The sequence below is a fragment of the Pongo pygmaeus genome, chromosome 6 (genome assembly GCF_028885625.2).
Source record: "Pongo pygmaeus isolate AG05252 chromosome 6, NHGRI_mPonPyg2-v2.0_pri, whole genome shotgun sequence".
Taxonomy (NCBI): domain Eukaryota; kingdom Metazoa; phylum Chordata; class Mammalia; order Primates; family Hominidae; genus Pongo; species Pongo pygmaeus.
The window spans coordinates 90,362,942-90,390,098 of NC_072379.2; the positions used below are offsets into that span (position 1 = coordinate 90,362,942).

Sequence of the window (27,157 nt, forward strand, 5' to 3'; positions counted from 1 at the left end):
TACAAATAAACACAATGGGATTACTAAAGTGAACTATTTTAAAAAGTATCTAATTTTAAAAATATCACATTAAAGGCCTTTTCTGCATCTATAAGATAATCGTGTGGTTTTTGTCTTTGTTTCTGTTTATGTGCTGGATTACATTTACTGATTTGCTATGTTGAACCAGCCTTGCATCCCAGGGAGGTATTGATGGGACGTAATTCAAAATAATAAGAGCTACTTATGACAAACCCACAGCCAATATCATACTGAATGGGCAAAAACTGGAAGCATTCCCTTTGAAAACTGGCACAAGACAGGGATGCCCTCTCTCACCACTCCTATTCAACATAGTGTTGGAAGTTCCGGCCAGGGCAATCAGGCAAATGAAAGAAATAAAGAGTATTCAATTAGGAAAACAGGAAGTCAAGTTGTCCCTGTTTGCAGATGACATGATTGTATATTTAGAAAACCCCATCATCTCAGCCCAAAATCTCCTTAAGCTGATAAGCAACTTCAGCAAAGTCTCAGGATACAAAATCAATGTGAAAAAATCACAAGTATTCTTATACACCAATAACAGATAAACAGAGAGCCAAATCATGAGTGAACTCTCATTCACAATTGCTTCAAAGAGAATAAAATACCTAGGAATCCAACTTTCAAGGGATGTGAAGGACCTCTTCAAGGAGAGGTCAACTGCTCAACAAAATAAAAGAGGACACAAACAAATGGAAGAACATTCCATGCTCATGGATAGGAAGAATCAATATTGTGAAAATGGCCATACTGCCCAAGGTAATTTATAGATTCAATGCCATCCCCATCAAGCTACCAATGACTTTCTTCACAGAATTGGAAAAAACTACTTTAAAGTTCATATAGAATCAAAAAAGAGCCTGCATTGCCAAGACAATCCTAAGCCAAAAGAACAAAGCTGGAGGCCTCACACTACCTGACTTCAAACTGTACTACACGGCTACAGTAACCAAAACAGCACGGTACTGGTACCAAAACAGAGATATAGACCCATGGAACAGAACAGTGCCCTCAGAAATAATACCAAACATCTACAACCATCTGATCTTTGACAAACCTGAGAAAAACAAGAAATGGGGAAAGGATTCCCTATTTAATAAATGGTGCTGGGAAAACTGGCTAGCCATATGTAGAAAGCTGAAACTGGATCCCTTCCTTACACCTTATACAAAAATTAATTCAAGGTGGATTAAAGATTTACATGTTAGACCTAAAACCATAAAAACCCTAGAAGAAAACCTAGGCATTACCATTCAGGACATAGGCATGGGCAAGGACTTCATGTCTAAAACACCAAAAGCAATGGCAACAAAAGCCAAAATTGACAAATGGGATCTAATTCAACTAAAGAGCTTCTGCACAGCAAAAGAAACTACCATCAGAGTGAAAAGGCAACCTACAGAATGGGAGAAAATTTTTGCAATCTCCCCATCTGACAAATGGCTAATATCAAAAATCTACAAAGAACTCAAACAAATTTACAAGAAAAAATCAAACAACCCCATCAAAAAGTCAGCAATGGATATGAACAGACACTTCTCAAAAGAAGACATTTATGCAGCCAACAGACACATGAAAAAATGCTCATCATCACTGGCCATCAGAGAAATGCAAATCAAAACCACAATGAGATACCATCTCACACCAGTTAGAATGGTGATTATTAAAAAGTCAAGAAACAACAGGTGCTGGAGAGGATGTGGAGAAATAGGAACACTTTTTTACACTGTTGGTGGGACTGTAAACTAGTTCAACCATTGTGGAAGACAGTGTGGCGATTCCTCAAGGATCTAGAACTAGAAATATCATTTGACCCAGCCATCCCATTACTGGGTATATACCCAAAGGATTATAAATTATGCTGCTATAAAGACACATGCACACGTATGTTTATTGTGGCATTATTCACAATAGCAAAGACTTGGAACCAACCCAAATGTCCAACAATGATAGACTGGATTAAGAAAATGTGGCACACATACACCATGGAATACTATGCAGCCATAAAAAATGATGAGTTCATGTCCTTTGTAGGGACATGGACGAAGCTGGAAACCATCATTCTCAGCAAACTATCACAAGGACAAAAAACCAAACACTGCATGTTCGCACTTATAGGTGCGAATTGAACAATGAGAACACTTGGACACAGAAAGGAGAACATCACACACCGGGGCCTGTTGTGGGGTGCGGGGAGAGGGGAGGGAAAGCATTAGGAGATATACCTAATGTAAATGACGAGTTAATGGGTGCAGCACACCAACATGCCACATGTATACATATGTAACAAACCTGCATGTTGTGCACATGTACCCTAGAACTTAAAGTATAATAAAAAACAATCACATTAAAATTAGTATAAATATTTACTTCAAGGGCTTATAAAATGCACAATTCTGTTAAATAAAATGGCCTTGACTAGCAAGAGTCATAAGCCTTTGTTTTTCATTGATATGAAAATTAATTTATTATTGTAATATTAATTCAAATGAATAATTATCTTTTCTATATTTTCAAAAAATCACTCAAAAACAAAAGTAAATTATCACAAAAATATTACTCAATAATATGTATTAAGTAAAATTGGAAAATTCAAAGTAATCTAATGTTAAGTGTTAAATCATAATACACAAATACTATGAACTATTATACATGTAATTAAAATAATGATTATGAAGATCAGGTATAAAAACAGAAGTGTCCTATTGTAGTGAAATGAAAATGGCAGATTATTTTGATTACTATGACAAGAAACCTGTCTGTATGTGTGGATTTTAGGATGCCAAAACGAAATGCATTCAAGGTGGTAGAATTTTTTTTGTTATTATTATTTTCTATTACAGAGTCAGGAAGAAAATTTTTTAACTAATGAAATTTCATTTAAATCACAAGTGATTATTTTTTTCACTGGGAAATTGAGATTTATCTTGAAAATTCTGGTTTGTAAAACTAAATATTAGTCATTTAAATATACAGAATATTGAAATAAACTTCCATCTTTAATAATCTAAATATATTTTAGACTTAGCTTTAAATTTAGAAACAATGCAAAATATTGAAATAATATCCTGAAATGTTTTTCTATAAAATACACAACTATCCCCATGGCAGGTGACATGGTTTCAGGGGACTCAGAGAGACAGGGTCTCACTCTGTCACCCAGGCTGGAGTAAAATGGTGTGATCAAGGCTCACTGTAGCCTTGACCTTCCAATCTCAAGCAATCCTCCCACTTCAGCCTCTTGAGCAGCTGAGAGTAGAGGCAGGCACTACCACACCCAGGTGGTTTTTAAATTTTTTTTTACAGATGGGATCCCACTATGTTGCCCAGGCTGGTCTCCAACTCCTGGGCTTAAATGGTTCTCCTGCTTCAGCCTCCCAAAGTGCTGGAATGACAGGCATGAGCCACCATGCCTGGCCTTGAATTTAATGTTTTACTTTTATTATGATGTGTATGATTAAATGTTGGCAAAGATGCTTTATCATATTTGGACATTTTTCCTATATTCCAATTTCACTTTTTAAAAAAATATTGGCTGATTTTTGTCAAATATTTTCAGCCCTTAACTATGTGTTTATAACATAACTGATTAATCTGTGTTAACAAGGCACCTGAAATAGGAAATATTTTTATATGAAATGCACAATCCTAGTCTTGTATTTATATCAGCTAAACCTTAGTTGAATATGGTAAATTACATTATTTAATCTCTTTTACCTTCAATTCAGTGTAATTTTACTCATTTTTAATAATTAAACTATAACTAAAATGTATTTATACAGCATATGTATTATATTTGTCAACCTGTGACATTAGCCTAATGATGGATTGGTATTTTTCTGTAGACTGTGAACATTTGCATAGCATTGGACATTTCTGTTCTTTGAAACTTAACTAAAATTCCCAAAAGAATCATATGGTAGTTATAACTTATTTACTAATGGGCATTTCTAAACACCTTCCTGATGGAGGATATTGTTATTACTGTATGTCTCAGTATTCTACATTTTTAAAAATTAACTAATTATTTTTTGAATATTACCCATTTTCTCTAAATTTCCAAATATTTTAGTCTTTATTCTATTGTGATTATATATCCCTTCTTCTGACAGTCATTTCTTTATTTTGGTTGAATTATTCTGTACTTATTAGGTATTTGTCTATTTTATTTATCTATTCAGGTCACTTTTAATTTCAATAGTTAAAAATCCATTAATTTTACTGTTTAGCTGAATTAATCACATTCTCCTACTTTTATGTTTCATATTTTTGTGCTTAATTTGTTTCAATCTTTTATTTTTCTTGTTAAAAGGAATCCATTATTATTCTTCACATTATCATTGACAACTGTGAGAATCTGCAGAAAAAAACAATATGGAACTACAACTTCACGTTCTTGAGAAAAGCTTGCAGTGTAAGATGCGTTTGTTTATGATGCCTGAGGAAAAGTGGTTGGTGAAATTGGAGTTGGACTCAGTGAATCGGAAATAGTTTTAACTCTCCAATGGAACACACAGGGAAGTTGTCAAGTCCCGTGATTTCTCAACGTTACCAACTAGTTCAATAAGCAAAGAGAGTATGCCTGTGCCTACTTTTTGCCCAATGAAAGAATCAAATAATTTCATTGATTCCAGCAGCAGAAAAGAAAGTTGGCAGTGCTGAGCTGCTGAAGGTTCATTACTGCTTAGCCTTGAGAATGGAGGCCCCACTTGGTACTCTTCATAAGAGATGCCCCAACTTGTCAAAGGAATTATGGTAATCTCCTTATTTTCTGTTGCACATTCTTCCCTCTGCTAATCTCAGTACACTCATATACTAACTTTCTTGTCTGTTAAGTGATCTCACATGTTTTGACACCAAGTTCAGATAAACTCACAAGTGGGTTAAGGGGCCAGAATAGTTTAAAAGAAATACAATTACTTCATTATCTCAGTTATATGTGAACTTTAAAATGTTGACCTTATAAAAGTAGAGAGCAGAATAGTGGTTACCAGAGGCTGGGGGGGAGGGGCATGGGAGGTGTTGATCAAAGGTACGAAATTTCAGTTAGGGAAGAGGAATAAGATTTTGAGATCTACTGTACAGAATGGTGACAATAGTTAATAATAATATATTGTATATTTCAAAATTACTGAAAAAGTAGATTTTAAATGTCCTCACTACAAAAAAAGATAAGAGGTGATAGATATGTTACTTAGCTTGATATAATCATTAAATGATGAATATATATCAAAACATCAAGTACAATGATTATTTATCAAGTAATTAAAAAAATTAAAAGGAAAGACAGGTAGAAGGAATTATCATTGCTGTGTTGATGAAACGGAATGAACAAAAGATAAATTTTATTTCTGGAATTTAAAAATGAGAGTTTCTTAATTTAAAAAATGTGATTCTGTAAGACAAGACTTGGAAAGAGGCAAATAAAGATAACATTTTACAGAAATAATAAAAATGCAACGCTATAAAATAACTAATAATATCCCATGAAATACATAGAAAATATTCCAAAAGTTCAAACAGAACTCAAAGAAACAGATGAGATGAGATCAGAGAGAGAGAGAAAGAGAGAGAGAGAGACAGAGAAAGAGAGAGAGAAAGAGAATGTTAGAATAGGAGCATAACAGTGAGAAATAAAATCTAATTATTCATGTTATATTTAACTGCTTGCTCAATCTTAGAAAGTGCAATAAAAAATTTCAGAAATGCTAACCTAAATTCTGCAAAAATCTTACTAACTAGACTTTAATATTTGTTTAAAAGTGTGTTCGTTTTGAGCTTGAGGGTATATAGTCCAAATGTAGTCCTCATGCTTTAGTTGGGTTAGTTCATTAGCCATTTCAGGGTGATCATATTATTTATTTGAATTTAGTTTGGTTCATCTATTTCTGTTTGAATTTTATTTATGGTACCTTTGCCATAATTATTGATTATTTTTGTTCTCTCACACTCTCTCATACGTGAAATATTTACATGGTTCCAATTATCAGAAGTATACCATAATGTATATTCAGAGAACTGACATGTTACCCCCTTCATTCTATTATTTTCATTATGTTCCCATCCACCTCTGCTTTCTGGCTTAGTATTCCCACTTCTGATTTTAGAGGAGCCACCAGAATGCTTTATTATCTCCTCCCATTTTTAAACACAACATAGAGCATAGTTTTTTATACTTTTATTTTACCTAAAAATAGCCTGCTATATATTATAATTATATATACAATTATAATGTAATCATACTATATAAACTTAAAGAAAATTTTCTCCTTTTTTACAGTTACATAGCACTCTATGTCTGTCTGCATACATTTCTGATTTAGTCAATCTCCTTTGTTTTGACATTTAGCTAATTTTAACTATTTAAAATATTATAGTTAAAATTAGCTACATGTCCAAACACAAGGGCTCACGCCTGTAATCCCAGCACTTTGGGAGGCCAAGGCAGGTGGATCATGAGGTTAGGAGATTGAGACCATCCTGGCTAACATGGTGAAACCCTGTCTCTACTAAAAATACAAAAAATTAGCAGAGCGTGGTGGCACGCGTCTGTAGTCCCAGCTACTCAGGAGGCTGAGGCAGGAGAATCGTTTGAACCCGGGAGGTGGAGGCTGCAGTGAGTCAGAGCTCACCAATGCACTCTGCCCTGGGTGACAGAGTGAGACTCTGTCTAAAAAAAAAAAAAAAAAGGAAAAAAGAAATAAAAAGAAAATTATAATTATTGCATACACACACACACACACACACACACACACACACACACACATATCCTATCTTCTGCTTAAATTTGTGATATCTTATCTTTTTGCTTAGATTTGTGGAAGTGAAATTGCTTAGCCATAAGGTACTGTGTAGATTTTTTGGATAAAACCAAATATCCTTCTTTAGGAATGTGCAAACTGGCATTTCCTCAAAAGTTCATGGGAGTGCATTTTCCACATATCCTCACCACAGAGTGCTGTAATTCCTCCATCAGCCTGTCTCTCTCTCTCTCTCTCACCTTTCTATCTAAACTTGGCTAAAATGACATAAAAGAAATAATATCTCAGCTTATATTTATAGTTCCCTTATAATAAGAAAAGTTAAATAAATGTTCATATGTCTAACAGCTTTTGACATATTCTTGTGAGTTGTCAGTTTACATCTCTGCCCTTATGTTTCTATCAAATTTTTAGTCTTTTTCTCTCAATTTGTATTAATTAAAAAAGTCTTTTATTGTTAAAATAATGTTGCAAATATTTTCTCCCAGTTTTTCAATTGTATTTTGATGTTCCTATATGGTGTTTTTGCTTTGCAAAGTTTTTCTTTTTCTTTTTTTTTTTTGGATGTAGTCAAATGTTCCACTAATTTTTTTCATTGCCTCTGAAATTTTATTCAGACTTAGAAGAATTTTACCTACATAGGGTTATATAGGAATTCATCTCTGTTTTATCTCATCCTGGAATGTTTTGATTTCTTTAAAAAAGTAAACACTACATTTATTTTAATTATTATTTTATATAATGTGAGAAGGGATTTAATTATATCTTTTTCAAAATGGCAAACTGATTGATTGATTGATTGATCCCAGAGCCATGCATTACAAATCTCATCACCTCAGTGTTTTAAGATTCTACCTTTATCATAAACTAAAGTTTATTTTTTACTTGCATTTATTTCTATTATATAATTACTTCTTTATCCTATTTCACTGTATGTCTGCATGCACCAATGCACAGTTTTAATTGTAAGGTTTTTATATAGTATATTTAGTATTGGGTAAGGCTAATTTCTTCTCCTATACTACAGCTTTCTTTTTAGTATTTCCAAGTTAATTTTGTATATTTATTTGTGTATTTTTGTACATTTTGTATACTTTTACATGTTTATTATATTTCTTTTGTATATTTTATATATTTATTTTGTATGTTTATTTTTACATATAATTTCAGTATCAACTTGTCTAATTATGTAAAGAAACTTATTAACATATTATAGAGATTGCGGTCAAATTATAAATTAACGTATAGGGAGCTAAGCTGTATTCTATAAAGTTTAAGCATCTTACACAAAAGTAAAATACTTCTTCCCATTTTAATAATTTTAATTTTATATTTTTCAGGCCTTTTAAATTTTTTTATGTAGATTTTACACATTTCTTCTTACATTTATCTCTTAGTATTTTATAGTTATTGTTGACTATTGATTTTATGTGTTATTATGTTACCTGTGTAACTATGTTACCTGTGTTATGATGTTACTTCTGTATATGTATTAGATATGCTATTTTAATGTATGCTGTACTGTTGAATTGTTTTATTTTAATTTAGTTTTATTACTGAATCTCTAGGGTTTTCTACTTACAAAACCTTATCATCTACAAATATAAATAGTTTTCCTTTTTGTTTCTGATTCTTATGTCTCTAAATGATTCATTTTGTCTAATTGAATTGGCTAACCTCTACTATTAAGTTGAACATTAGTAAAAAGAGTGCAATACATTATTTAAAATCTTATTGGAAATACAAGTAGTGTTTCTGAATTAAGTAAAATACTGATTCTAGGACTAAGATTATATAAAATTCCCATATCATGTTAAGAAAGTAAACCTCAATTACCAATTTTGTACTTTTTTCCATCTCTCAGGAATAAATTATACATTTTGCAAAGGACTTTCCATCTTCTACAGAGGAAAAATAGCTGGCTTTTACTTTTAGATGTATGAATATGGTGTGCAGAAAGAGTTAACATATAGCAGACCTGATTTCTATCCTTCAAAAGGCCTAATTAAAAGATTAGGCTTGGCTGATGCCGAGAACTTAGATTTTGGAAGGATTACCATCACTCTGATGGATAAGAATGGCTCACTGTGCCTAAACTGCTTGTACAAACAATGCAGTTTATGCTAACCTTTTTCTTTCCTTCTAGGAGTCTGGAATTTTGATAGGTGCTAGGCAGAAGGTGCCTCATGACTATCCCCTAATAGAAACCCTAGGCACTAAATCCCTAATGAGCTTCCCTGGTGGACAACATTTCATGTATGTTGTCAAAAGTTGTTGCTGAGGGAATTAAGCACAGCCCATATGATTCCACAGGGAAAGGACTCCTAGAAACTTTCATACCTGGTTTTCACTGGACATTGCCACATATGCCTTTTCCCTTTACTTATATGCTTTGCATCCTTTTACTGTAATATATGATAGCCATGAATAAGACTATGAGTCCTCCTAGCAAATCATCAAACCAGAAGATTCATATGGTTTTTATATCAATGGATTTCCTAATATTGTATCAATATCATATTCCCAGAATAAATCACACTTGATCAAAATGTATCAGTTTCTTACTGACGTGTTGTATTCTAATATTTTTACATTTCAATCAATATTAATAACTGATATTTGTCCATAATTTTCTTTTCTAACTGTATTGTTTAGGTATAAATGTCATACTTACTTGACAAAAAGTATTAGATTTTTCCTTAATTTTTTGAAATTTTCTTTTTTATAAGGTGCAAAAAATTTCAAAATCATTGGGACTATCCAGGCTTCGAAATTTTGATACAAGTCTTCCTTGAAATCATCTGGGCTTAATGATTGATTTTGAGGAAGTGTCTTGATAAATTTTTCTTTTCCTAATAGAGATATTAGCTTATTTAAATTTTTTACATATAGTAGGGTCTATTTGGGCAAATTATATTTTTGTAGGAAATTATCATTATATCTTTCAAATATATAGCAGAGAGATTGTAGGATTTTTTAAATGCATCATATGTCATGTCAATGGTTACTTCCTCCTTGTCCTTTTATTATACATATACCTCGGTTAAGGTAGCTAGTAATTGGTCTCTCTTGAAAATTTTTTACCAAAAAATATTATTTTCATTTAGTAATTATATATTTTGTTTCTCAATTTAGATAAACTGATAAAGCAAATATTGTTTACTTTTTGCTTTATCTTTCCTTTATTTTTTCTGTTTTTCTTTTCTCATCTTGTTTAACATGAAAATTTCATTCATTTATAATTTTTATTTTTATTAATAAAAGGGTTTAGGGCTATAAAACTTTTTCTGGCTACATTCTTGAATGTATTACAGGTGTCCTGATATAGAATACCTCCATTATCCATGATTTTTATTAAAAAACACTTTTGGATTGTATTTTACCTTTAACCCAAGGGTTTAATTTAAAAAGGGAAAGAAAAATGATAGAAGTAGGCCAGGCACAGTGGCTCACACCTGGAATTCCAGCACTTTGGAAGCTGAGGCAAGAGGATACTTGAGCACAGGAGTTACAAACTGGCCTGGGCAACATAGTGAGACTCCGTTTCCACAAACCAGTTTTAAAAGTTAGCCAGCTAATTTGGAAAGATGGCTTGAGCCTGAGAGGTCAAGGCTATAGTGAGTCATGACCGTCCCACTGCACTGCAGCCTAGAAGACAGAGTGAGACCCTATCTTAAAAAATCATAGAAGTAATAATATCATAATCATATACAATTAAACTATATTGCAAATACCAAAAATTTTACTTGTTTTAAATTTCTACACTAATCATGTACAGCTGTAACAGTTGTACAGTAAACAGCTGTATATAGCCTTCACTTCTCACTAGACATCTTATCAAAAAAGAACTTAAAATTTATGGGAAAACCTTGCACTTTGTGATAGAAACTTAGTTGCTTGGCTTTCTTATTTCTATCTGATGGAGGGCAAAGAACTTCACTAGTTCGCAGGCTATGCTGAGTCAAATTAGAAAAGAAACATAAAACAGAAATATTTTGTGTATAGCACATTGCCCAAAGATGAGACAAATTGGTCTTTCTAAAAATGATATGGTGCAGTGGAGACATTTAAGAGCTTGTTAGCAATTCCTACAGGTCCCAAGAAGTTCAAACAGTTCAGAAACAGAACAGAACATGATTTAGTACATTTTCAGAGAATTCAAAAGTTTTTGTAAAGCTCACTCAGGAAATCTTCAGGGAAAAACAAACTTTGCTACTCTTTTTATTTGGTAACTTTCTATATTCTCAGAATAAGCTTGAAAACCATTTTATGTTGCCCCCAATATCCCACAAATCTGGCAACAGTGACAGGAGTCATGTCATTCTGACAGTTGGACCTGACTCGTGGCCACGAGTGTCTGTCAATTTTAATGATGGTAGGCAGATTTCCCAAAGTGGTAATCACTCTGAACGTGGTTTTTTTTATTTTTTTAAAAATTAATTGATTAATCAATTAATTTTTGCCTGTTTTTGGCACTTCTAGCAAGTATTCTCTTAGTATTCTTTGTATTTCTACTCTTCCTTTTTGCAAATTGCCTATGTGCAATCATCAAGTATTTTAATGACAATTCCTGTCTTTATTTCCTTTATATTACTCTATTCTCTCCTTGTCAATGACTTTCCTTCCAATATCATGCACTTACTCCATACAAACCGTTTCAAAACTTTTCCACTCTCGATTCCCTCCAGCTTCCCTTCAGTAATTGGTCAGTTAATAGGCCTTTCTGATCAAGTCACCATCTCTCACTGGAATTGTTGCAATAAGCCTCTTGACTGGCCTTTCTGATTTTTGCCCTTGCCCTCTACAGTTTATTCCTAACAGGACAACTAGTGTGACAAAGCAATCAATCAATCTGTCAATATTGTCCTTCCTATGATGAAATGCTTCTATTCCAATGGCTTCTGTTGTCTCTAAGAGTTAAAGAGAAATTATTAAAATATCTATTAATGCCCACATTCTAGTCCTTTAATATATGCTGTATATTAAATGTTATATATTTATAATATTATATATATAATATTTATATTTCCCTCATCCTTTATAGCATTTCACACTACCTGTGGCTTCACTGGAGTTATTGCATTGAATTTGCTGCCTTTTACTTCAGTCAAACTTTTTGCTCATGGTGAAAGGAATAGAGAAAGATGTAGTGAGACCCCCTGAAACTATTGCTATGGAATAAAAGATGAAATGCTCCTGATTATTGTAAATACAAAATTGCATGCAGGATTGTGTAAAGACTATGCCAGGTTGGACTGCCAGAATGAGCCAACAGCACGTGGTGTGCTTCCCCCTGCAGAGAGCCTATGAATGGATGTGCAGTCAGGGAGGTTTCACATCACCAAGATTCCCATCCCAGAAAAGCAGATGTTCATAGCTCTAGGAATGGAATGAGACCCTTGTGGAGAGCCTATAAACGGATGCATGAGGGGTGCCTGTCCATATGGATAAGATAGGACTATAAACGCCCTCATCTTGCCATGGCTCTTCTAGGCCTCTTTAGAGTTAAGGCATACTCCTTTCTGAGAAATTCTGGTCTAACCGGTTGTCTAGCTTCACATCCTGTTTCCATGGATTGTTTGTAACCAGCTTTTGTGGCAATTGTTACTGTTGATTAATTTCTTGCTAATCATAGGTTATGGAAAGATTGTGTTTCTGCTTTAAGGCTCTGTTAGAAATTACTGACACACACACTATATTGTAAATTCTTATCTCTGTATACTGTACTTCTACATACAAATGTACTGTACTTCTATATACAGATGTTATGTTAAAGAATTACTTCATCCCCATGTGACCATCTCACCTCATAATCAAATGACCCTAAATCCCTCACTAACCTACCCCCACCCTCACTAAACTTAATAATAAATGCTGGTATATCCAGTGCATTGTTGGCACCACGGGACCAGAAGGCGGTGACTCCCTGGACCCAGCTTTCACTATCTTGTGTGTGTCTATTATTTCTCAACCTGCCGATCCACCTAAGAACAAACAGAGAGCCCTGTTGCATTGCAGGCTGCTGGCCAGATCCCGCAATACATACTCAGATTCCAAAATGCATTCTTAACTCTTAAAATATTTTGGTTACTTATCACTATTCTGTCCACTTTTCTGTAACTGAGAAAAGTGTTTGTTAACTCATTTTTTCTCTTTGGGACAGCTCAGGAATTTACAAAGTTTTATTTTATACTTTACTCCTTCCTTCAATTTGTGCTAAAACATTGTGAAAATTAACATTTCTTTGGAACACAACTTTTTCATTATAAATTAAATACTGATGTAATTGCAAAGTAAACAAATGATTTCCATAAAGCTAATTTATCTTTATATTTTCCATATTTATTACTTCAAATTCTTGTTACATTTTCAATTTTGTTTGAAATATCATACGGTATTTTTAATTTAAATTTACTAATTATTTTTTAGTCAGTGGGTAAAGAGAAATTAAAAATTTGAACAAATTAATTCAGTTTTTACTTCACTTCTCATTTGAAGGTCTTCCCCGTAACCTACCAAAAGAAGTCTCTCTCTCTTTTTTTTTTTTTTTTAGCTTAGATTCTAATCTTCACTCTGTCAACTTCTCAACTCTGGCTATTTTTCAATTATACCCCAATCCCTAAGCTATGTAACTCTTCGAGGTTTTTGTTTGTTTTTTCAACTGCTCATTAAGACGTCCTACACCTTAGCAAAAAGATCACACATATTTCTTCAATGCTTTGGAGCCATAGTCATGTACTCAAAATTTATTTTATCTCTACTCCCACCCTTCCTCCACCCAAACTTATCCTTGGGTTTTCACTGATTAATGCTTTCAAGCCTGCCTGCCTTAGTTCATGTAGCTCCTCCTCTGGTACTGGGATAAACACTTGTATTACCATTTTAAAGGCTATCATTACTCTTTATCTGTGAAGAGTAGAACATGAAGAAATCTACTTTATTCAGATATTCTCTAGATTCCTAAAGATTAGAGATCATTTCTCATTCTTCTAGGAGTACTCACTTCAGGAAGCATCCAGATAAAAGGTAAGGTACAAATACTCTTTCTAATTGTTTGTATTTTACAAATCTAATGTTATGAATATATTTGTCTTGACCAGAAGTTTGCAATCAAATTTAATTAGAATTAAGAAATGTCTTTGGTTTCATCTCAGTAAAAAAAAAAAATAGTGTAAATAGGGGGAGAAAAATAAGATTTTTTTCCCACATTTTTTAGTTAACTTCTAAGATAAAAACTCTGAAATAACTCCCTACTTACTTCCTTTCTTGAGAGTTACAAAGCCATTATATTCACATTTAAATCCTATTATTCAATAAATGTATATGTGTAAATATTATATGCATGTGTGCATATATCTGTGTATTAGATACATATATATGAACATTGTATGCTAAGCCATGTTTCTGTTTGAAGACTGTATGTTTATGTATGGTTACAGGAATATTTTTACTTCATGTACTTTTTTAGAGCTGAATCATTTCCTTTCTATGAAAAAGCATGGTTAACACTTAAGAACAAGGCAGAAAGCATTTCCTTTAAATATTTAAACTACTTGTTCTAAAAATAATCTATTCAAAAATTATTTCTACCCCACCCAATAATTTAAACTAATAAACAAGACTAACAATTTAGAGAGATTATTAATTATTTAATTTCTATTTGGAAAAGACTATCATAACTTTGATTCAATATTCTACTTGCATAGGAAATGATTACTATGCAAACTTGATTTTGATTTAATTAATGTAGGATTTTTAGATTTGAGCTACTTGATTCTGATACTATTCTTTGTTTTCATTTTCAAAGCCTTAGTATCCTCAATGCTTATTAAGTTTCATAATGAAACTTAGTAATGATAAATGTTTCATTTTATAAAGTTCACTTCAAATGTCTAAGGTTTTATCATCATCTCACTGTTTATCTTTAGAAATATCTTGGGTGTCATGTTGCTTGAAAAGAAGTTAAATAAGTATATATCAGATTTACTTTATGCAAATATTTCTTTTTGCCAAAACTCTTTCTATCCTGGTCAAACTTATAATCATGACAATTATTTTCTTTGTATCTCAAAATTAAAAGTTTACTATTATATTACCAATAAAGATAGAGGCAACTAAATAAAGATACTTAATTAGTACCAGCTAGTTAGTTGAAAGAATGTGTCATAATAAATGCCCAGATTTTCTCAAAATCCAGAATGTCAAACCCTGCATTAGGATATGGAAGTTAAGATCTCAGAGATATGATTTCTTTGTGCTTATTTTTTTCTATCAAAACTAGTTTATAGTTGTAATTATTTTCTTTTCTTTCAGAAATATGATTAATGAGGTAGAAAAAAGAATGGTAATTTAGAAATATCTCAGGCAGCTCCGCCCAACAGAACCTTCTGTGATAAGGAAAACACTCTAAATCTGTCCAATTGGGTTACCATTAGCTACATGTGGCAATGGGACATCTGAAATGTGATACAGCACTTGAGAAACTAAATTTGTAATTTTATGTAATATTAATTAATTTAAATTTATATATGGCATGTGTTACTGGCTACATTAAACAGTTTATGTCTAAGTTACTAAAATTATTAAATCTTTTCATTTACAAATACTTTTGATATGAAGAAAAGTGGCTTTACAAATAAAGATCAGCAGATGAGTGCTAATTAGGAATGACAGTTGTCCTAATATGTACCCTTTTCTACCATCATAAAAAATAACAAAGTCCTATTTTTCACATGGCACAGGATGTCATCTTTATACAATCCAAGAAAAACAATGGTTTAGATTGTTCTAAAAAGATAAGCAATAATTAATTATACATATGAATTAAATAAGTAAATTATTAATTTTATATATATATATGTTTTTTGAGATGGAGTTTCTCTCTTGTTGACCAGGCTGGAGTGCAATGGCATGATCTCTGCTCACCACAACTTCTGCCTCCTGGGTTCAAACTATTCTCCTGCCCCAGCCTCCCAAGTAGCTGGGATTACAGGCATGCACCACCATGCCTGGCTAATGTTGTATTTTTAGTAGAGATGGGGTTTCTCCATGTTGGTCAGGCTGGTCTTGAACTCCAGACCTCAGGTGATCTGCCAGCCTCGGCCTCCCAAAGTGCTGGGATTATAGGTGTGAGCCACCGCGCCCGGCCAATGTATATTCTTTACAAGCAAAAAAATAAGGAAACACTGAGGTGGTGAAAAGAAAAAAGATGCTATTGAAATTTCATACTTAAATTCAAATCCATCAGGGAACAGTCTATGGGGAGAATGAAGCTTCAAGAGTTGAAAGAGTATGAATCAGAAATGATTTAGAAAAAGGATATTCCAGGCATAATGTGTAACTTTTTACAGAAAGGTAGATATATGTTTAGTTGACAAATTACATTTTCCTAAGAAGTCAGTAGATTTATCTGAGTAGTAACAAAAGGAGGAAATAAAACAGTTGAGGATTTTAGAAATTGATTCTTCATCCTATTCTGATTTCTAAGTCTTTAGCTGATTCTTTCAAATATATATTAGAAAATTAAAACGACTTTTAAACCTGGTTGTTTTGAAGTCTCTCAGAGCTGTAGAGATGTATTCAGATAAATGTTTTTCCATGAGTGCTACTCTGATCCAGGCTCTACCCTAAAAGGAAGAAGAAAGAATCAAATATAAAAAAAATTAAAAAAATATTTTGCCACTGTGCCATCAAAAATATAAGTATTTTAATATGTAAAGAACAGCCATTCAAAATATACATTTGATAACGACTAAGAAAAATGTTTAAGTAGATTAAAAATAGGTAAATTTTGATTATCTAGAGTATATATTTTGTTTCTCTGAATATGTAGGGTACAGCATGTCAAACTAACTTTCTATCCTCTGAAAGGACAGAACATTAATACTGAGTTACTTGGGTTAGAGACTTCTTTTGAATTACATGATGTAATTATATAAGATATAACTCTCTACTTCAATACCGCCAATCAACAAACTAATTAAAATGAGCCCTCTCATAAATCATGAAAAACAGAGTTCTCTCTCATTAATAAAAATAATCAGTCTAACATACTTATTTAAGAAAATTTTCAATCCTTTCCTTCCAGTGGGAGGTTTTATACAACTAGTAATAAAATCCAAATTTCATGATTTATCATGAATCCAAATCATAAGCTATTGAATTTGGTGTCCCCAGAGAATTCTAAAAGCTATTACCAAATATTTAAACTAGAAAAACAAACAACAACAAAAAACAGAAGCCAGCATATTCTAGCATGGAATCACAGAAACAGACAATTCTTACTAAAAGTAATTAATTTTCTTATGGACTTTCTATTTAGAACTAAAGAATATAAGAGATCATATTCGTAGTAAGAACTTCATAATTCAATTATTTTCATTTTCACTCAGCTCTTTCACAAATCTCTAAAAAACTTCATGAAGACTAAACACATAGAAAATCAAAACACTGCAATGGCAGTATAAAGGTGACACTAATCAATATATATGACTGTCAACTACCAGAAAGGGAAAAAAAACATACTCTAGAAATGTCTGCAAGTCTAGTGAATTCACCAAACTATGGGATAGGAAAGGTCACAAAGGAGTCAATATAGGCAGTGGTTAAAACCTGTCAGGCTAGAAGCAGCAGTACTACTGTGAAGAAAATGAATGATAAGGGTATGGTTAGCATGCGAGCCAATTTACCTACCAAGCTCAACATCCCTTTTAGCTTGCCCTGTGCTCAGTCCATTGTTCCTTCTGAGTAAGCCTAGGGGAACCTGCAGTTAGCTGTGGCTGAGGAACAGAGGAAGGAAGAGGCAAGCTACTGGCTGGCCAGTAGTCTCAAAATTCTCTCTTGAAATTTCATCTAAAAGACACAGAAACTAATAGCAGTGTCTTGAATCAAAAGGCTACAATTTCACCAATGAAGTCAGGAAAGTTGCTCTCCAGAGACAATTCAGCACAGGAGACTATGCTGTTACTAGATAAGAAATGTAGGGAAAATCTTGCTTCCTGATTTATTAATTTCAATCCATACAAAACTGGGCTGCATTTAGTTTCCCGCATTTCAATGTGTATGGAATCCTGTTATATTGTAAGGATAAGTTGTGCTAATTTTAATGGTTTCTTTTCTTTAACAAAGGAACTTTTAATAGAACAGAAGACAAACAGACTTATAAAGATTGTTTGGGCCAAGAAGTACAACAACTTAAAAACTAGATTAAGGAATTTAGACCTTTTCAGTTGATAACGGTGATCCATAAAATGAAGGTTTATGAAAAAATAAGTAAAAGTAATCAAGATTTAAAAATGTAATTAATATGTGCTAAGCCCTGTTTTAAGAGCTTTATATACATTAAGAAGATAAGTAATCCTCCCAATAATTGTGTGAGTTAGGTTACAATACTATCCCTACTTTATGCACAAATGAAAAACAGACACAATCAGAAGAGAAGAAATTCATTTTACCACCACCAAACTGAGCAGCCTAATTATATTAATACCTATACACTCCACCTTCTTTCCTGTTTCAGGGAATGAGCTGTCAGCATTTAAGAGAGTTTAAAAAAAGAAAAAAAAGCACAGAGTGGGAAAATTAAAATTAAATTATAAATATCTGACAGACAACTCTTATCCATACAATACAATGAATTCTTAAAAACCCATAAGAAGAAAACAATTTAAAAATGGGCTTGCAATGGGATGATTTTTAACTATAGATTACATTTCTTTAGCAAAAATATCAGATATTCAGATATTTCCATCCTTTTTGTGTTAGTTTTGGTGAGCAATTTTTTAAAAGAAATTTCCCATTTCTTCTAAATTTTCAAATTTATATAATAGATGTGAAGTTATTCATAATATCCTGTTTTAGGATTTTTAATGTCTGTGAGATATACACACTTGGCCTCTTCTTCATTCCTCATATTGGTAATTTATATTATCTTTTGATCTTCTTGAATAGTCTTGCTAGAAGCTTATCAACTGCATTAATCTTTTTAAAAACACTTCTAGTTTGGTTGATTTTCTTATATATTTGTTTCAATTTTATTGAATTTTTACTGTTATTTCTTTCCTTCTACTTTGACTTTAATGTATTTCTTTTTTCATAGCTTCTTGAGATGAAAGTTTTGGTAACCAATTTCCAGCCTCTATTCTTTTTTAAAATACACAAAAGCCTATTTAAGCCTATTCCTCTAAGCACAAGTTTTTATATGCTATATTTTCATTATCAGTACTTTCCAAATATTTTTCAATTTCAATTGTGATTTATTTTTTCATCCATGGGTTATTTAGAAGTTCTCCTCAGTTTCACTCATATAAACATTTTCTAGTCATTTTTCCTTATTTTTGATTCTAGCTTAATTCCACTGTGGTTAGAGAACACACTTTACACAATTTCAATCCTCTGAAATTCACTGAGAAAAATTATGGCTCAGAAAATGGTCAATTTAATATAACTCCTCTGGGTGTATGATAAGAATGTATATTTTGCAGTTTTATCTGTTTTTGTGTTTTGTTTTTCTTTTCTTTTCTTTTATTAGTTTTTATTTTATTTTATTTTATTTTATTTTGAGACAGGGTCTTGCTCTGTCACCTAGGCTGGAGTGCAGTGGTGCGATCTAAGCTCACTGCAACCTCTGCCTCACAGGCTCAAGTGATCCTCCCACCTCAGCCTCCCAAGTAGCTGGGTTTACAGGTGCTTGCCACCACACCTGGCTAATTTTTGTATTTTTTGTGGAGACTGGGTTTCGCCATGTTGCCCAGACTGGTCTTGAAATCCTGAGCTCAAGTGATCTGCTCATCTTGGTCTCCCAAAGTGCTGGGATTACAGGTGTGAGCCATCACACCGGCCTTTGAATTTTAACATATTCCAATAATCTAGTAATTTTATGTATTTCAGTTCTCTAGTAATATTCATATTTATTTCCATTTTCTTGAACCTATTATAATTGCTTAAAAGTCCAAAATCTCTATCACCCATAGGTTTGTTTCAATTGTCTTTTTCATTTTTCTTGATTTCAGTCATTCAATCTTGTTTCTTGATGTGCCTGATGATTTTTTACTGTATACTAGACATTCTGTATGAAAATTTACAGCAACTCTGAGGCTACCTTTCTCCAGAGTAGATTTTTCTTTTGGCAGTCAGTCAGAGTACTAGAAAATCACCTCACACAATTTAGGGGACTACTTTTAGGCCTTTTTTGTATTAATCTTCTGAATTTCCATTACTCCAAAGATATTGTCTTTCAGGGGTCTCAAGTAAAAACCTGGAGTGTTTACAGTTCCCCTTCACCTTGTTTGCCCTTGAACTCTAACCTCTATCTCTCCAGAACTAGACTGTGAAATCGTCAATCAGCTGTTTTACCTCTTCCCTGCTGCTTTCAGCTTTGTTTATGGGACTTTGCTTTGAGCTACAGATGACTTAGAGTTGGCAATGACCCCATAGGAAAACAGCATGCACAACTCCAGGCACATTTGTCTGTTGTTCAGTGGCAGTTCCAAGCTCCAACTTCTGTTTGTCTGCCCAAGGAAATAAAAATCCCCACCTCCACAACTTTCTGCTTAGTCTCTATACCTAGGATGTGAATAGACAAACAACTTTAAGCTAAAGCCAAGATGGATGTGTGGCTCAGCTCGTGTAATATCCATCTCTCCAGGACTGTGGCCACTCAAGTTCTCATGCCTTGGTTGTTCCCTTATATTTTAAATTTGTTACTTCACATATTTTATTCAACTTTTATAGTTGTTCTCAGCAGTAGGTCCCTCTGATACAAGATATTCTGTTACCACTGGAACCTGATTGTTTTCTTACCTCTGGGATCGACTCTGTTTTAGACTCCAGTTACACCCTTCTAAATAAATTCTCTGCTTCTCCTCCTCCCTTCAATTTATTATCCCTACAGCACCAAGTTGATCTTATAAAATGGAAATCAGATTACAGTATTCTATCACTTAAAAAAAAAACTCTCAAGTAGCTCCCCCACTGCACTGAGAATAACATCTGAACTTTTAATCATGGCCATATCTTGTATTCTTCAGCTTGCTTAGCCTGGTCAATATTTGCACAGAAAATTTATTGGATGGAAGGATGCATGGATATGTGGATGGCTGCTGCAACTAGCATATTCTGAAACTGGTCTAATTCAACAACAGAAGGAATGTACAGGATAAGCAACCAGAAACCTAAGAAAGCCAAATCTAGCTAAAAACAAGAACTGCTATTAAAAACAAAGAAAATGGGGGGACAATCCCTCACAAAATATGCAAGAAGACAGGAAGAACTCAGGAACAATACAAGGCTCATATTTTGGGGCCAAGAAAATGAAAAAGCAAGGAGAAGAGATTTCTTGAATTTGAAATCAGTTGGAATATCATGAAAACCCAATGTAAATATCTGCAAGGTTAGTAACAGTAGTAACTAAAGATTCAATTGGGAGTGGTTTTTTTCAGGGATCATATAATATGTTTATAAGAGCATATGCCCCAAGAGCAGATGGGGAAGATGGGTGAGTTCAGAAAAGAGTGAGATAAGTCAGTGCCTGCTGAGATAAAGTCATTTTTCTAAGAGTGCCGATTCTAGTGTGAAACCTAAGTAATTTATGTAATAAAAGTCTCATGTTCCATAACACCTGCATATGACAGAAATAATAGCTGCAAATGTACTGGAGACACAAAGATTACAAACATGATCCTCAACTCAAATATTTTATTCTATTGTTAGGCTATGTTTAAGTCTTATGAAATAGGCTAAACTAGTCACAGACTTAGCAGAGAAAGGGAATGGTTAGCATTTCATTGTTTTTTTGTTTGTTTGTTTTGTTTTGTTTTAGATGGAGTCTCGCTCTGTTGCCCAGGCTGCAGTGCAATGGCATGATCTCGGCTCACTGCAACCTCTGCCTCCTGGGTTCAAGCGATTCTCCTGCCTCAACCTCCCAAGTAGCTGGGATTACAGGCATGTGCTACCACTCCTGGCTAATTTTTCATATTTTAAATAGAGACAGGGTTTTGCCATGTTAGCCAGGCTGGTCTCGAACTGCTGACCTCAGATGATCCACATGCCTCGGCCTCCCAAACTGGGATTACAGGCGTGAGCCACCACGCCTGGCCCACTGATCTTAACCTAGACAAAAGTATGAGATTGTCCATAGTTACAAGCTTCTACAATATGAATCTAAGTGATACCAGGACAGATAATCATGATACAATTGTGATACAAGTGTACTGAGCTGTATACTGTTCACCAGGCAAATTTAGTGCTTCAGTTCTGAAATATCTTTTCACATGTGTCAAGGCAAAATGACACTATGCTAGTAGTCGTTCAAGATTGCAGCTCTAAGCCTCAATAAACCTACCGTCTGAGGCATTTGTTTAATCCTTCAATCCAGAGACATGACAGATGTGACTTACTGAGTAGATTAAGTAAACTGCTCTTTTCATTGCAATGAATAAAGATAGAGGTAATCTTTCTCCACAGACTCTTCCCAGCGTAACCAGGCAACTCAAAGAATTCTCTTTCCCCACTAAATGGAATCTGTTTGAGGCCTGAGCAAAACAAAGATATAAATGCAGGATTTGGAACATGATTGTTCTGTGGTGTTTTGATACTCAATACCAGTACTTCACACAATAAATATTAACTGTCTGCTAGATAACATATTGCTGTGTGGGGATTAGTTCCAAGAGCCTTGTTAAGAGAGTTGGTCAGCTAGGGTGTGGGTTTCTTTGGTCCACCCAGGTCCAAATGCTACATTTCTAATGTTTGTTAACTTCTTAATTACTTTTTGTATTTTGGGATATGCTAGTTTTATAAATATATCCTCCCCTCTATTGAAAGGGTTTAGAATATACTGTTATGTTCCTCTCTCCTACTTTTGATTTGAAAATGAGAATGCTTATGTAGCATCTAGAATACTTTTTATAGATTTGATTCATTCAAATTACAGCTAATCTTTAACCTTAGCCTAAACCTTAGCCAAAAGAAATGTAGATATAATTCTTAAGCCATAAAGAAAACATAAAAGGAAAACTGAGGCTGGGTGCTGTGGCTCACGCCTATAATCCCAGCACTTTGCGAGGCGAGGCGGGCGGATCACTTCAACTCAGGAGTTCAAGACCAGCCTGGCCAATATGGTGAAACCCCATATCTACTAAAAATACAAAAATTAGCCAGGTGTGGTGGCACATGCTTGTAGTCCCAGCTACTCGGGAGGTTGAGGCAGGAGAATTGCTTGATCCTGGGAGGTGGAGGTTGCAGTGAGCTGAGATCGTGCCATTGCACTCCAGCCTGGGCGACAGAACTAGACTCTGTCTCAAAAAAAAAAAAAAAAAGGAAAACTGATAAAACTCACCTAAGATGCAAAGGGGAATTCACATTGCATATTTTAAAAATCTGTAGTTCAAAAATTAAAAAGTAAGTAAATGAATTAAAAATTCAGTAGTTTGAGGAAACAGGTCAAAGGACAATAGTTGGGACAAAAAAGACATCTGTTAATATGTAATAAAAATAGGATTTAAATATCTGAGGGAAAAATTTAATAAAAAAGAAAATCTACAATTAATTTACAAATGAAGAAATTTACTGGTTTAAAAACATGTGAGACAGAGAAGAAAACTGATCCAACCTGAGAGAGTTGAAAGATATTGAGGCAGGAAGTTCCTTGTTGCTACAACCCCTTGGTTGAAGACTGGCAGGAGGGAGCAGTGGCTTTAACAAGTGAACTTTATAGTTATAGTCTCAAAAAGGTGACAAAAATCATAGCCATTAACTGTATCCAAAAGTATACTTTCATATTAATGAGCTAAAAATGTTTTACCTGTGTTTCTAATTATGTCACTACATTTAAACATTATAGATTTTGGTTTTTAAAACATATACTTAGTTCATGCTTACAAAATATTTAATTTGAACATATCTTCATCAGTTTTGCTGAACAAAAATTTTCCAAAAGAAAAAAAAAATCCTAAATAAAAAGGATGCAAGAACAAAAAACTTGGAAACTATAATTTGGAAAGATAATTGTTATGCTTTCGGTTATTATATAGATATATAATTTATAAATCTAAAATTGTGAAATAATGAATTATGTCTTCATCTTAAAACTGTAAATATCAATTTTCAATCTTTATTTTCTACTTAATGTTTCATTCTGTAATTTCTAAATGTCAAAATAGTAAAGCTACTCTGACAATTCAATAAAAATAAATACAACCACTACATTAAAGCTGATACCTGAGTTGAGTTAGTTATTTGATACCTGAGTTGAGTTAGTTAGTTGAGTTAGTTAGGTATACTCAACCTTCTGTTGAGTATATCTTTTCCAAAATGCTTGGGACAAGAGTATTTCAGATTTTGAGTATTTTCTGATTTTGGAATATTTGCATTAAATGCTCCATTTAGCATTTTCTTTGAACATCACGGTGGTGCTCAAAAAGTTTTAGTTTTGAGATCATTTGAGATTTCACATTTTCAGTTTTGGGATGTTCAATCCTTTTGACTTAATAGTTCAGACATTTTATAATCCTAAAAATTACTGAGGACCCCAAGGAAGCTTTATGTAGGCTATATCTACCAAATTTACTGTATCACAAGTCAAAACTGGAAACTTAAATATTAGGTAATTCAAAAACAACAAGTTGGTCATGGTGACTCAATGCCTGTAATCCAGCACTTTGGGAGGCTGCAGCAGAAGGACTACTCGAAGCCAGGAGTTCTGGACTAGCCTGGGCAACAAAGAGAGATACTATCTCTACAAAAAATTTAAAAAATTTGCCAGGCATGGTGGCATGCACCTGTAGTCCCAGCTACTCAGGAAGCTGAGGTCGGAGGATCACTTCAGCCTAGGGGTTCTAGCCTGCAGTGAGTACCACTGTACTCCAACCTGGGCAACAGAGCAAGACCCTGTCTCTAAAAAATAAAATAAAATAAAATAAATAAAATAAAATAAAACAAAACAGTAAACCCATTACCTGTTAACATAAATAACACATTTTTATGAAAAATAACTATTTTTCCTAAACAAAAATATTAGTGAGAAAAGTATCTCTGTTTTACATTTTTTTCTAATCTCTTTAGTGTCTTTACAAGAGAATTAGATATCTGCTTCTGCATTCCATCTGTTACAATGTGTTGTTTTGGTTGAAGTATATGAAGAAAATCTAGCTTCACACAGATATATGGTTGGAAAGGGAATCTTTTAATAGTCTTTTCAGATAAGTGTAGATATTTTCTTTTGTTCTAGATCAAAACTCACTAAATGGTAAGTTTCTGTAATCATATTAATGATTTTTTCATACTATAGTACATTAAATCTACTGATCTAACTTGCACTTTGAATTGATCTTTTTACCCATACATGATTTTGTAATTCCACAAATTGATCATTTGGAAAATATAAGTTATGCAGTTCCATCAAATGTTGACACATTTCATTAAATAATTTAAAAGTACATTTGTTGATATCAACATCAATGTTTTAAAAAAGCTTTGCTATATTGGGAAGCTACGAAGCTTAAGATAGTGAACACAAGTTTCTAAAATTCTAGTTTTTACTTAAAATCTTTAATTTCACCATTGGCAACAAATACTGTCAGCTGTTTCGTTGAAGTAATAGGCTCACTTCTTTCTTCTTCTTTTTTTGAGAAAATATCTGTCAAATGCCTAAGTCCAAAAAATTATGATTTATAAGTTTTTCTTTTCAGTAAAATCATATTACATTAAAAAGTATCTAGTTCAGCTCACAATTCAAAGAATTGTACAAGTGTTTTTCTTGAAGCAACCATCATATTTCAGTATGTTGCAGAAATGCTTTATGCATACTTCCCATTTTATTATTCAGGATATTAAAAAGATAGATCCTCAAAGTTGAGATTTAATAAGAATTAATGTTTCCCACACCATCATGGTCATTCTTAAGTTGAAACTGCCTTTTAAAGAAAATACTGAGTGCACGGTGGGGAAGAACTCAAGACTGCTTGCACAGTTTGATGTCACTGCATTAATTCGTGCTAAGGTTCCAACATTTTTATCCACCATTGTGTCTGTATTGGCAGTGCAAATATCAACACAGTGAAAAGGCAAATGACATGTTGATATTATATAAAAATATTTTTGACATTATGTACCCATTAAAGTAAGGGTCTTGGACATCTTCAGGGTTCTGCTGGACATTATTTGAGAGCCACTAGTTTAGATAATTCAAGAAATGTAGAAACATCACAGAACAGAAGTATTTTATTATGCTTCTTAAGAAAAGAAAATTCATAGTAAGTAGCTTCACACCTTCCTGCTCTTCCAAATACATGCAATGAAAAAAAAAAAAAAATAGAAACGAGCCTCTGACCAATGTCTTACCTTAGCTCTAGAAGAACTGACATTTTCCATATTTTCAATGCTGCAGATACAATTCTGTGAAACTTTCCGGCAAGCCACTCTGATATAGTCCCAGAAGCTACGAGGACTTTCATAACCAAACCAGGTTACTTGACCTTCAGGAGACAAATTGCGATATAAAATTTTTAAAAGTAAAATAAAACTAGACTTGAAAATGCAAGAACAATAAAATTCTGAAAAATAAAGGTAATATAGTGAACTATAATGGCAAGGGCACCACCAATCTATGTGTCAAAAAGCCTCAAATCTAGTCTTATTCTATCTTTAACTAGTGGTGTTACTTTGGAAAATTTACTTAATTTACTTAATGAGTCTGGATCATAGTCTTAACAATAAAATCAAACTAAATGAAAGGGACTAGAAACTAGAAATATCTTACCATTTAACATCCTATTTGTCTAATGCAGTCGCTTAAACAGCACACAGGAACCTTCCTGTGCTTCTAGTTAAGCATTAATAAATGTCACCAATTGAATTCTAAACGTTTCTCTACTTAAAAAAACAGAAACAAAAACTCCACCACCATAATTCTTTTCTCCTCTTCATAAGGATACTTCAAAAAAGGTATACAATGTGTAGTTTACTTTATAAATAAATAAAATCAATTAGCATCCTATATTCACTAATAATACATAACCACCTATCCAACCATTCTCATCTATAAAGCTCCCCTTTAACTGTCATTTGTTTGCTCTCTTCCAGTTAAGAACTCATGAAAACTTGTAATCTTTCAGATTTGGCTAACTATGTATCCGTTCATGACCAAATGTTCTATTGTGCATAGCTTATATTAGTATTAATATTTCTATGGTTGGGCATGGTAGCTCACGCTTGTAATCTCAGCACTTTGGAAGGCCAAGGTGGGTAGATCGCCTGAGGCCAGGAGTTCGAGGCCAGCCTGGCCAACATGGTGAAACCCCATCTCTACTAAAAATACAAAAACTAGCTGGGCATGGTGGTGTGTGCCTGTAATCCCAGCTACTTGAGAGAGACTGAGG

The 27,157-nt window shown here is 33.3% G+C and overlaps 1 protein-coding gene across 7 annotated transcripts in view; it reads right to left on the bottom strand.

The window, feature by feature from the left end:
- The window catches only part of RUNDC3B (RUN domain containing 3B), a 214,786-nt gene that overhangs the window by 116,471 nt on the left and 71,158 nt on the right, over positions 1-27,157 (bottom strand). For all 7 annotated transcript variants that reach the window (XM_054496949.2, XM_054496952.2, XM_054496950.2 and 4 more), the window contains 2 exons: positions 26,121-26,254; positions 16,323-16,408 (listed from right to left, as the gene is read on the bottom strand). In XM_054496949.2, the coding sequence (XP_054352924.1) occupies positions 16,323-16,408; positions 26,121-26,254 (220 nt within the window). The remainder of the gene's footprint in view (positions 1-16,322; positions 16,409-26,120; positions 26,255-27,157) is intronic.